The following is a 13,439-nucleotide window of genomic DNA, read 5'->3' as shown; positions in this document are numbered from 1 at the left end:
CTCGCCTTCTGGCCTTACCTTGTCCACCTGGGCTTGAGAGGCCTGCTGCAGAGTGTTCAGCACAACTTCTAAATATTTCTTGAACTCTCCTCCAATGGCAAGAGCAATGTCGCCAAACACAGAGAGGATCTGGGGCTTCACGGATCTGTGCACGTTTTCATTCTGTAAAGACCAACCACCGTTTTATTAAGTAGTTAACACTCAACAGGGTAAACTTAATTTAGAGCTATCAACCCCCTAGGCAGCTCAGGAATAATCACATCTCATTCTAATTTTCTCCTATGTAACAAGTTCTGTTAACAAATGTATAAAAAATGTCGGGTAGTAAGACCAAACAAAAGGCAAAAAATATATACACAGCTGACTTTCATTCCAAGCTGTATTAACAGCGCCTATGTCTGAAGGGAAAAAAACCTTATATGACAGGCAGTTTGAAGTTCTATCACTTCTACACCAGTAAGTCAGCTAAGATAACATTAGCCAATTTCCGGATCCAAATGGAAGAAGTTCCTTGCTGCTATCAAATTAGCTACCAATTCCACATCAGTAATACAAATAGGGCACTTTGAGTAACATAATGCCTGTATGACGCCCACAGCCAAGCAGCTCAGTGGTAACTTCATTTTTGTAAGCTGATAGATTTTACACATCTGTAAGCTGGACTGAAAGCGACTCTTTATCACAATGTAGGTATTAGTTGAAAGCCAAGTGTGGTGCAGTTAAGAACGCCAGACTCTGAACTGGAGAACCAGGTTCAATTCCCCACCCCTCCATGTGAAGCCTGCTGGGTGGCTTTAGGCTAGTGGTGGAGAACCTTTGGCACTCCAGATGTTCATGGACTACAATTCCCATCAGCCCCTGCCATAGGTTCGCCACCATGGCTTTAGGCGAGTGGTGGCGAACCTTTGGCACTCCAGATGTTATGGACTACAATTCCCATCAGCCCCTGCCATAGGTTTGCCACCATGGCTTTAGGCCAGTGGTGGCGAATCTTTGGCACTCCAGATGTTATGGACTACAATTCCCATCAGCCCCTGCCAGCATGGCCAATTGACCATGCTGGCAGGGGCTGTTGGGAATTGTAGTCCATAACATCCGGAGTGCCAAAGGTTTGCCACCACGGCTTTAGGCAGTCAATGGCAAACCACCTCTGAATGCCTCTTGCCTTGAAAACCCTACAAGGCTGCCATAAATCAACTGTGACCTGACAGTGCGTGCGCAAACCCACACCGGTATTTAGCTAAACCCCAAATAACATAGCTGTGTATGTAAGTAAAACCTCATGTGCACAAGACTGTTCAAATGGAACTCTAGAAAGTTAGGGCTTCTCACCTTGATAAAGAACATATCTTTGTTTACATTACTTGTCTGCCTTCTTCCCAAACAGTCAACCATAATATCTATGTAACCTATTTACCTCATTCAGTAGTCTTTTAACACATCAGGAGATTATTACTCAAAATGTTATGCAAGTAAATCTGTCTAGACCAGGTTTGGCTCTCCAGATGTTCATGGACTACAATTCCCATCAGCCTTGCCACTTGGCCATGCTGGCAGGGGCTGATGGGAATTGTAGTCCATGAACATCTGAAGAGCCACAGTTTGCAGACCCTTGGTCTAGACCACTCCCCCATCATCTCTCCAGCTTCCTTAAGAAGAGTGAGTTTTGGATTTATATCCCCCCCTTTCTCTCAAAGGGGCTTACAATCTCCTTGCCCTTCCCCTCCAAACAGCTAAGGTTCACTCACCCCCAAATTTTCTAAAAGCAGCTGCATAGCTTCATCGCAGAAAGGCAGGATGTTGCTCTGCAGGGCCCGGCATAAGTCACCAACGAGGCCCACTGCAGACAGACAGACCTAAGAGGAAGAAGAATGCAGTAGCTTATCATCCCCACCAGATCCATGAGTCACTTTTCAACCCCACCAGCTCCAAGCACCACATCTGTGCCCCTAAATAAAGCCAGTGAGACAAGCAATGCTCCATTGTGACGTGCTTGGAAGATTCACAGGATTTTAAAAAATCATTTGGTGGAGCACTGCAGGCAGTGGGGATGAGACACAAAGTGATGGTGTCAGCCGGGAAGAAACCCTTTCAGAACCAATACTCCCTTCATCGAAGGGGAATTTATTCTGTCGGGGCAATGCCTACTTGAGCAACTCTCACACAATGCATCTGAAAACAGCTTACGAGGGAAGTGGTACTGCAGCAAGATCACTTTTATTCTAAAGAATTCTCTACAGCAGGGGCCGGGCTGCCAAATTGCTACGCTTCCCCAGCTTTCAGGAACTCAAAAGCCTGCCCACCTCCACATTTCTAAGGCTGAGATTCCAATTCAACTCTGTTTAAATGAGAATGCACCCAAGTGCTGGGTCCCTCCCTTTCCCTGGTGCATAACGGGACGACGTGAGCCAGATACTGGTTATCTGAGATGTACAAACACAGGCCTGAGGCTAAATTGGGATTTTCTTCCCATTAACCAAAATCCTGAACTGGGATTCAATCCTTTTTAAGAACCCTGGATTCTGGGGTGAAAATAAACTCCAGCTAAGCAGAGAAAGGGGGAGGAGCCAGGTACACAGGTAAGTCTTACACAAGGAAGGTTTTTGCACGTTCTTATGGAACTGTGGCATCAGCGTGAATCACCCCTTTATGCTGAACTCTGCCCATCTTGCCATATCAGCTTGGGCAACTCTAACTTCTGTGTATTGTCGAAGGCTTTTACGGCCGGATTCAACTGGTTGTTGTGGGTTTTCGGGCTGTGTGGCCGTGGTCTAGTAGATCTTGTTCCTAACGTTTCTCCTGCATCTGTGGCTAGCATCTTCAGAGGTGTATCACAAGATGACCACACACTTCTCTCTGTGATTCACCTCTGAAGATGCCAGCCACAGATGCAGGCAAAACATTAGGAACAAAATCTACAAGATCACGGCCACCAGCCCGGAAAACTCCCAACAACCAGTCTAACTTCTGTACTTGCTACTGGTGGGCATCTCAGCACTTGCTTTTATTCAGTCAAAAATGAAAGCTATCAGACATGCAGCTGAGCCAAGTGACTGCAGGCTACACAGAGCTCTGTTAGTGAATCTGTAGTATCAGGTTTATGCTTTGCTTAGACACACGCAAGAGGGTCTTACCTGGTATTCAGCATAATTCTTCAACCCGATACTTAGGAAAGGTTTGAAGGCATCCATATACTTGAGAAATTCTCCACCCAGCACTATGTGGAATAAAGGGGAACAGACAAATAGGGATCAAACATCTAAAATTGTGCCGCAGCCCAGACTGCTAGATCTAAAACTAGGGAAGTCAGCCCTAAAACAGGAGCAGCAGTGGCGTAGTGGTTAAGAGCAGGTATACTCTAATCTGGAGGAACCTGGGTTTCATTCCCTGCTCTGCCGCCTGAGCTGTGGAGGCTTATCTGGGGAATTCAGATTAGCCTGTACATTTCAGCACACGCCAGCTGGGTGACCTTGTGTTAGTCACAGTTCTTCTGAATTCTCTCAGCCCCACCGACCTCACAGGGTGTTTGTTGTGAAGGGGGAAGGGCAAGGAGTTTGTAAGCCCCTTTGAATCTCCTATAGGAGAGAAAGGGGGATATAAGTCCAACTCTTTATTTCTTCTTACCTGTTACTACAAAGAACTCAAAAGTCTATTATGTGTGCAGCAATTATGTTGCGCTGAATTTTTACAGGGAACACCCAGAAACACTGTTTAACCTGCTGCTTCAGAGCAACCATGACTCCTATCTGTGCAGATGTAGAACAGCTGTGGTGCTTTGACAACTAAAGCATGTGAGTTTCCCATGCGCTTGCATTTTTTCCAAAGCTACTGAAACACCACAATGAACTAAATTAAAGCACCTGGCCCAATCAGGTTGGGCAAAATGAGCCAGTTGCTTACATGCTGATTCTAGTTTTGCAAAGCATTTTAAAATCTGATGTCCTAAGGTGACAATGCTACATTATTGTTCATGTTTTACAGACTGGAGCCAAGGCTGAGAAAAGAACAGCTTCTCAGAGCCACACTGTGAGCTTTGTTGAGGTTAAATAACTGCTCAATTCCCTAACTGTGGTTAAGGGACCTTAAGAGACTCCTCCCCTCTCCTTCTGCCCTTCAAAGTAACCATACTAAATATTAACATCTGAACTGGGATTTTTGCTAGCCACAGACAGCTCTAAAATTGAAGGTTGGGGGGAGGAGATGGGAGAGACCATTTGCACAAATCCCTAGGGCACCGGCAAACTTCTAGACAACAAAGTTCCAAATTTAAGTCCCTTCCACAACTCTCTCTTATTCATGCCTCCTCTGAAAGTAAACCATCTGTGTCACAAGCCAAGCAACAGTATTCTAAATTTTTTTAAAAAGCTTCCAATTGTGGGCATACACATCATGACGACGGTGGTGTGCTTAAGCCCAAACTTAGGGATGAATCATAATTTTATTCTTTGCTGCGATGTGGTTATTAGAAGCTTCAAAAGAGAGGTGGGTGGGAGGATGGGTCGGCAGAGTATCTCAAAGTGATCCACAGCTCATAACGTGTTTCTAGATCAAGCGGTGGGTGCCAGGTCCATCAATAGACTGGACCAAGAATTCCTCTCGAGTGGATATCTCTAAGACCAACAGATGTGGATCTGGCATTTGTAATTTCACCGAGACTCTGGTATGAGAAGGGGAGACCGCGGGTTCTGGGCTTAGGTCTCCCCAATGCCAGGGTTCTCAAGGTGGTTCCACCGGGTCACGTAACACAGGGCCAGGGGTGGTGTGGCAATGTTCATCCGAGATACTATCCCCTTTAGGGCTGTCCCTGTCCCAGAGATTACAGGTCTGAAATGTGCTTGGCCTGGAGTGGGATGGGTCTCCTGGGAGAGGTTGGCAGTCCTCCTGGTGTACCGGGCCCACGCCTAGCTGCACCAGGGGACAGCCTGCCGCAGCTGGGCTGGAGGTGGTGGGCTGACTTCAAGCGCTATGTTCTCCCCAGACTTGGCTATTGTCTTGGGTGACTTCAACGCCCATGTCGACACCGCCTGCGTAGGTGTGTGGTGGCTGCATGTGACCTGGTATCTATCCCATGGCTTACGGCTTGGGCCTCCTCCTCTTGGTAAGTTCCTTGGGTCCCCACTCATGAGGCTGGGTATACACTTGACCTTGGTCTTTGGCTCAGGGAATTGATATGTCAGGCATCCCTTCTGTTGACAGAGTGCCATGGTTCTGGACCCATTTTGGCCTCCTGAAGTGGTTCGGGTGGACGTAAGCTATGCCATCCCTGTCCTAGGGCGACGGGCGGATTTATGCCTCACCCACGGAGATCCTTCTATGGATCCTTCTGGACTTCCCTGAATGCTCTAAGGGACCCTGAACCTCACCGGCAATTCCCTTCGATGGGGCAGGTGGGAAGACTGGAACTCCTGCCTTCCCGATGCCATTGAGAGGTTGTTGAGCCTCGGCACTGCTCTCTCAAGCATGCTCCTGCTGCCAGCTCCTTGGTACACTTGAGGGAGCTACTGGGCTTGCATGAAACGGGAGCTCAGGGACGGCTAGGGGAGCGAGTGTGGAGGGAAATCTCGTGACGAGGCTGCGCCAACATCTTAGTAGTGGGACGCTTATGAAGGCTCTATGAGATGGCAAACGGCTGAGGCAAGAGAGGACTTTCTTCTCCTCCTCTCTTTGCATCTGCTAGCTCTTACTAGCAACAATTATTCCAGGATATTCAGTCACTTCACCTCATTGGACTGAGGGGCTCTACAAAATCCAGCAACTGGCTATTAGCTGTGAGGCATCCATGAGCTTTTCTTCTACAGATAAAGTCAAGGCGTCAGCCTCCGCCAAGCACCTTTCCTTCCACCTTTTAGAGACAATGAGAGTAAACTGAGGCTCCCTTTGCCGCCTTCTGGCTCCCTTTGTCTCTGGCCCAGTTCTCCCTGCTCTCTCAAGCTGCTTGCTGACAGGGTCCTGGCTGCTGTTAGATCCTACTACTCTGTCCTCCCTTCTGGATCTCGTGCCCCTCCTGGCTTATTAAAACATGCCGTATGGAGTTACGAACCCCAATTCTGCTTGAATATCATCAATAGCTCCCTTGAGCAAGGAGTTTTTCCGCTGGTGGGTTGGAAGGAGGCAGTGGTCCGCTTCCACTCTTGGAAAAGCACCCATCCTTAGGATCCTAGTGATTCTGGCCACCATCACTCAGCCTTTCAATCTTTCGCTTCTAAAGGTAATTGAGAGAGTGGTGTTGGAGCAGCTTCAGGGCTTCCTGGAGGGATACATCGGCTTTTGATCCTTCCCCAGTCCGGCTGCTTCCTGTGGCTGGGCATGGGACGGAGACTGTTCTCGGCTGCCCATACAGACACGCCCGTGATACAACTAGACAGAGGGCGTGGATCGGCTAAGCCGTTGGTGTTGTTAGACCTCACCAAGAAAGGCGTTTGATGTGGTCGACTCACTCACCTTTTGACCCACTGCCTGGCTGCCTGGGTGCTAGGGCACTGTCCTTCAGTGGGATTGCCTCGCTTTCTCCGGGGCCGGATCTCCAGCAGTAGTGTGAAAGTGCGGGGACCAAGCTCTCCCAAAGTGCTCCAATTTCCAGTGTGTGGTGTGCCTCAGTGGAGCGCTGCTGTCCCCGGGCTATGGCTATTTGCACACATCTATATGCACCTCTTTGCTCCAGTTGGTAAATGGAGCTTTGGGCTGACCTGTCACCAATATGCTGATGACACTCAGCTCATTCTGTTGATGGAGGGGGGAGCGGTCATCGCCCTGCGGCTCTCCAGCACTGTTTGGAGGCGGTTGCTGGGTGGGTGAAGCAGAGCAGGTTGAAACTGAATCCATAGAAGACGGAGATCCTCTGGCTAGGTTGGGGGGGAGGGGTCGGGGATTTCCAGCCGCCGGTGTGGGAGGGGGCTATATTGGCACCAGCCTCCTCCGTTCACAACCTGGGGGTCCACCTGGATTCGTCTCTTTCAATGGAGACCCAGGTGGCCCATGTCACCCGGGTTGCGTTTTTCCACCTTCGTCAAGCCCGGCGGCTGGCCCCCTTCCTCTCTCAAACGGATCTGGCTACTGTGATCCATGCAACGGTCACCTCCAGGTTAGACTATTGCAACTCTCTCTACGCAGGCCTTCCCTTGCGTCTGATTCGGAAACTAAAACTGGTCCAGAATGCGGCGGCCCGTCTGCTTACAGGGGGTGCCGCCAGAGACCATATTTCACCTGTGTTGCGCCGCCTGCACTGGTTACCGGTTGAATTCCGAATCATTTTCAAGGTGTTGGTATTGACCTTTAAGGCCTTGCGCGGTCTGGGACCTCCGTACCTGCGGGACCGCCTTGCCCCATATGTCCCAAATCGGCCCCTGCGTTCAGCAGAGGCCAACTTACTGGTGATCCCTGGCCCCTCAATGATGCGGCTGGCCTCCACCCGGGCCAGGGCCTTTACAGCCCTGGCCCCTGCCTGGTGGAACGCTCTACCTCCAGCTACACGGGCCCTGCGGGATCTTAATGATTTCCGCAGGGCCTGCAAGACAGAGCTGTTCCGCCGGGCTTTTGGGGAGGCCGGCCGCTGATGGCTCCCCCCCTCCTTTCCATGTCATCTATGGACTATGCCGTCCTTTCCCCTTCCTTCTTCCTCCAAGGGGATTTAGTAGGTGGACGCCATTGATATATTTGCTGTTAGAACGCTGCATTTTAATGGGGTTGGTTTTTAATAATATAGAGCCATTATTTAATGCTTATCTGAATTTGGTTTACCGATTTTAATGTGCTCTACCTATCTACCTGTACACCGCCCTGAGCCCTTCGGGGGAGGGCGGTTTAGAAATATAACAATAAATAAATAAAAAATAAATAAAAAGTAGCTGACCTCTTCTGAACCAATTCCATTCAGCAGCTTCCAGGCCTTTGCCAGAGGACCTAACTTCTACCTCAGCAGAGCCAAGGGGTACAAGCATTTTCTGTAACAGCCCACTTCAGGCTGCAGCTGGCAGCATGCTCCCCTGGTCTCCAGGAAAAAGCTTCAGGCAAACAGAAAAATTAAAAGCCAGGGAGGAAATCAGGCCAGCCCGCTTCCTGCCTCACATACTGGTTTTCTGCACTGAAGACTGAAATGAACAGAAGGAAATAGGGAGGAGTCAAGTGTGGCAAAAGTCACCCACAGTGCTGTGGACGCAGGTAATCCTTTTGCCCAAAGTACTAAAAACTTACATATCTACCTGTGAAAATAGCGGTATGCTGGAAGAGAGGGACAAGATTTTGATTTTGCTCGCTCAGAGTAAGAATAGCTCCAGGGGTATCAATCTTCCACCTCAGTCTCTTAAGAACAGGACAAACCCTACATGCTGGGCAAAATGGCCCTACATGCTGCTGTTTGCATATCTTAGAGTTGCCTACCCATGTGGCCCTTCTGGAGGAAGAGGAAGAGGAGGAGTTTGGATTTATATCCCACCTTTCTCTCCTGTAAGGAGACTCAAGGTAGCTTACAAACTCCTTTCCCTTCCTCTCCCCACAACAGACACCTTGCAGGGGAGGTGGGACTGAGAGAGTTCGGTGGGAACTGTGACTAGCCCAAGGTCACCCAGCAGGAATGTAGGCGTGCAGAACACATCTGGTTCACCAGATAAGCCTCTGCCACTCAGGTGGAGTGCAGAACCAAACCCGGTTCTCCAGATCAGAATCCACCTGCTCTTAACTACTACCCCAAGCCAGCTGAACACAACATGGATAAAGATGTTGCGTTTCCTTCAATTAAGCTGGCCGGGTTTTACAAAGGTTCGGGCTTGACAACCTAACCGTGCACATTTTACTTAAGGATTATATGAGGAAAGGACTTCAGCTTGTCTTCAACAAGGAAAATCACCCTTTTTAGTTACACATTTAAGCTTGGCCTCTGGCCTTCACTCTGCCCTTAACTATAGGAGGTTTAATTCAATCTGGTTCCACTCTTGTTCACTTTGCTACCAGCAGATCAAAACTATCCGGTCCCCATGCTGCGCTATTCTAATCAGAAACAGAATACAGGTAAGTGAAACTACTTTATATCAAGACAGGCCATTTAGTTCAGCAGTGCCTACTCTGAGAATATCTTCCGAAGGTCTCAAGCAACAAAATGCCTTCTCTAACACTTGCCAACTTAAATTCTTGGCAGGGATTGAACCTAGGACCCTCTGCACACAAAGCACGCTCTGTCACTGAGCCATAGATCCTCCCCTAGCATATGAGGGCAGGTTCCAATTCCCCATATGTAGATTTAGCTAACAGCTCTTATTGCAAACTGCCAGCTTTAAGACCAACCTACTAACCAATGGAGTGGCAAACTGTAACCTTTTCAGATGCAGGATCCACCTTTTAAGTTCCAACTAAAACATGGAACTCACTTCATGTTTCGATCCTGGAAAACTGACTTTTATTTAAGGAGACTAGGTGTGAAGGAGGACAGGAAACTGCTGCGGCTGGTTGCTTTCCCTCGATGTAGTGTGGATGTTTTGTGTTTTGTGCTGTGTTTTGTGCTTCTTAAACATGCTACGTGGAGCAAGGAGTTTTTATAGTCAGCAAGTCTTAATACAAATTGGACTGAAATGTGAAATGGCTATTACGGAAGATTTCATAAGTCTTCACAATATACCGGCAGAGGCAGCTAGGACCCCGGGGGAACCCTGGATTACAATTCCTGGTAGGGAGGGTTGAGACGGGCATGGAGTAGAAGGAGGGAAGAGAGGGGCCGGGCTGGTGTTTCTTACCTGTCTGTGAAGCTAGGCTGCGTCAAGCTTCAAGTCTGCAATCTTCCAAGCATTTTTTCTTACTAATGCACCATCTCTTATCAACAAAATGGATGAATTAAGGCTACTAGACTGTGAAGAGTTGCAGTGGTGCCTGGCAAGAACAGCTGTGTTTTATTAATTACATACAGAAAAACCTGGTTTCACTCCACACATCTCTCCCCGATGCAGCAGTTGAGCTTACCTGGGTCTCTATCACTTCTTCCTCGGAAGCACAGAAGCAGTATAGATTCTGGCAAGCAGAAAGGAGGGGATTAAGTCTCTATGTGAATCAAGAGCTGGTGCACCCAATGCAAGCATCACAGGGGGTCACTGCTCAAAGGATTTGGAAAAGTATGACTATTAGATGCAGACCCATATATATCTGCCACGTGGAGTTTAGTGTGGTTATCATCATTGGCGGTATACATTCCACCTGATGCTAATGCTGCCATAGATTTGAGCTCTCTGTATAACATTGTTGTGGAAACCACAGCAGAAAAAAGCATCCTGGATGGGATGTGCTCATTTAGTAGGAGGAGACTTTAATCATACTCAATCGGTAAAAACAGTGCTCCCTAAACTCTACCAGTGCATGTTAAGTGCCCCTACGATTTAGAGGAGCCAATAACATTTGGATAAAGTGTATACCAACATCAAGGATGCCTACAAGGTGATACAATTACTACACTTTGGGTCAGTCAGGACCATTTGTCACTGTTTCTGGCACCAGCATATATCTCCAATTTGGGAGGCGGGTGATGCCGGCTGGAAAGACTGTAAAAATCCTGGCCTGATGATGCCTCTAAATTACTTCAAGACTTGTTTTGAGACAACAAATTGGGATGTTTTCTACCACCCAGATCTGGAGGAATATACCCACTGCTGTTCTGAGTTATATCAACAATCTACTGCACAGATACACTCTTACTGTGGATAAGTTTATCCGGATTTACTCTAACCTATAAACCCTGGATGACAAAGGTTGAGGTTCAGCGACTTTTGCATGACAGGAATATTGCTTTCAGATCTGGCAGTGATGAGTCAAACATATGAAGTGCATGGAGCCACTCTCAAGAGAGGTAGGTATTCGACAAGCCAAGATGAGTTATAAGAGAAAAATATGAGGATTATTTTAATACATAACAGAACATGAGGTGCAGGTGTGGCAGTGGTGGGATTCCAACAAATTACCAATCATAAAACCAAACCAATGACATTTCTTGTAGGTGGGGATTCTTCGCTGGCAGAATATGCGAGCTAAACTCACTTTTTTGCCCGCTTTGAATACAGGTCTATCCTGGAGTGGGCGAGATGACACTACTGGAGCCATCACTCAGGGTGAGATTGCAGCTCACACCTTCGCACTGTGGGAGGAAACATGAGGTGTGAGGCAAGTGCCTTCGAGGGCTGTGAATTCAAGGAAGGCTGCTGGACCGGAATTGGGTATTCCCCCTGGGTCAGGTGTTAAAGGGAATGCGCCTTAAAACAACTGGTTGGTGTTTTTACTGGGATTCTTTAATCGATCTGATTCATCCCAGTCCACCATCCCATCTTGTTTGAAAGTTTCCACCATTGTTCCATCTCACCAAAAAGCGAGGATTTCCTGCTGACAATCTTCAGGGATTATAGACTACAGTGGCACTTTCCACCCCCATCATCATGAAGTGTTTTGAAAAACTGGTCCAACTAGGCATAGCTTAGTTCTTGCCTTCCAGAGTACATTTGATAAACATCAGTTCGCATATCGGACTAATAGATCTAATGGAGGACGCTTCATTGCCATTAGCCCCCCTAACACTGCTTTGACGCGATCTGGAACATCAGGGGAATTATGTGTACATCGCTCTTATGCGGACTTTCAGTTCCGCATTTAATACAATCTCGCAACAAAAGACTGGGCATGACAAAACTTGTGGATCTTTGGACTCTCCCTACATTCAATCTGTTTGTGGATTAGGGATTTCTTTGTCTCGATCGCTTCCCAGAGGGTTAGGACTGGGAAATCGGTTTCCAGTTCTTACTCTAAATATGGGGAACGCCACAGGGCTGTGTGTGTTGAGTCCTCCACTGTTCACCCTTTATACATATGACTGTAATTCCTGTCTATCATAGTAACAATTCTTCATTACTCAAATTTGTTGGATGACACAAACGGGGTGGTGGGGCTCATCTCTGGAGGGGATGACGTCTGCCTATCAGAATGAAGTGGACCGGACTGCTCTGCATGTAGTGCAGGGAAAACAACCTTGGCTCTTAACTACTAACAAGACAAAGGAGCTCATGCAGTAGTGGGACTATCGAAGGAGTAGCTCAGAAATTCAGCCCCCCTTGACTATAAATGGAGATCAAGTGGAACGGGTGGCTGGGGTTTTAAATTTCTGGCGTTATGATTAAAGAGAGGACTTGACCTGGGGCATACAGACTGACCGTCGGTGGTATAAGAAAGCCCAGCAAAGATCACTCGTACTTTCTGAGACTTTAAGGAAGCAACAACTGGATGGAAAACTTCTGGTGTCCTTTTACCGCTGTGCTATCGAGAGTGTCCTAACCTACTGCATCCGTGTATGGTTCCTCCAGTTGCAGAAGTATTAATAGGAAGGCGCTCCAAAGAAGTATTCATCATCGTACTGCGACAGTGCGATTATCGGCTGCCCTCTTCCTCCTTGGAAGAAATCTATAATTCCCGAAGCCTAAAATTAAAGCTCCAAAATATTCTGAGGGACCCGCCTCATCTTCAGCACACACTCTCTTTAAACTGTTACCAATCTGGGTGATCGATCGGATACAGGGCCCTCAGAACTAGGACAAAGAGGCTCAGAGACAGCTTCTACTCTAGAGCTGTGGCTATGCTAAACTCCGCTGCTTCATATTGATGTATTTGGGGCTGTGTAGGGATGGGTGGAGGAAGGGGAAAGTGAGGATGATGTAGGAGTCTGAAATTGTGTGCATCGAGGAATGCTGCTGTAAATTTCGTTGTGCGTGCACAATGACAATAAAATGCTTATGCTTATGCTTAGGAAGGCTCTGCTCTCTTTGTGCAGAAGACAGAATTCTGCAGGTGCTGCTTCTTAGCTGTGCACTGCATGCAGTGACTGCCTTGATTCTGTTTGGTGTGACAAATAAAGGAGAAAGAGCTTCTAAATTCCTCTGCATCTGGGGTCTGTTTTTACTGAGGAAAAAAAAAGCCTTAGCCAAAAATGGCCCATCTTATGTCAGGGTGCAGCACCTTTGCGGAGATCATGAATGAATTGTACAATTTTCCACAGAAGGACCCCAACTGGTGAGCACCACTGGTCTGGACCAGGCAAGAGTATATATTCTGCTCATTCAAGTGTTTACAGATTGTTCTTATGTAAGTTACAGAATAGCGGACATGTGCTGCTTCAAGGAGGAGGGTCCCTGCTTGATCTCTGGACCAAGGATCGTGAAACCCATTAGGTAAAAAGCCACATGGGGCAGCAGCTGCCACGAGGAGTGGGATCAGGCAGGATTGCCTTTCCTATTTCTTGTGGCAGTGGGAAAGCTGGTAGGCAGGATCCAATTCACTGTGCGGTACTAACTCTGCACTAATTGTTACCCATAGTAAAGGCAAGACAAAAAACCCCATAGCTAGAACAGAAAGTTATAAAATTCCTACCACCACCATACAAAAAGAATCACAAGGTGGAAAAAGGTGATGCCTAACACAATATTCAA

General features: G+C 47.6%; 1 protein-coding gene across 1 annotated transcript in view; it reads right to left on the bottom strand.

The window, feature by feature from the left end:
• KPNB1 (karyopherin subunit beta 1) overlaps nucleotides 1-13,439 on the bottom strand; it is a 52,620-nt gene that overhangs the window by 5,997 nt on the left and 33,184 nt on the right. The window contains exons 16-18 of the mRNA XM_048517121.1: nucleotides 3,135-3,217; nucleotides 1,749-1,856; nucleotides 19-162 (exon numbers count right to left, since the gene is read on the bottom strand). Of these exons, the coding sequence (XP_048373078.1) occupies nucleotides 19-162; nucleotides 1,749-1,856; nucleotides 3,135-3,217 (335 nt within the window). The remainder of the gene's footprint in view (nucleotides 1-18; nucleotides 163-1,748; nucleotides 1,857-3,134; nucleotides 3,218-13,439) is intronic.

This window comes from Sphaerodactylus townsendi, linkage group LG15 (assembly GCF_021028975.2).
Source record: "Sphaerodactylus townsendi isolate TG3544 linkage group LG15, MPM_Stown_v2.3, whole genome shotgun sequence".
NCBI lineage: Eukaryota > Metazoa > Chordata > Lepidosauria > Squamata > Sphaerodactylidae > Sphaerodactylus > Sphaerodactylus townsendi.
The sequence above is the reverse complement of the archived record's forward strand: the minus strand, read 5'-3'. Positions and strand labels throughout refer to the sequence as shown.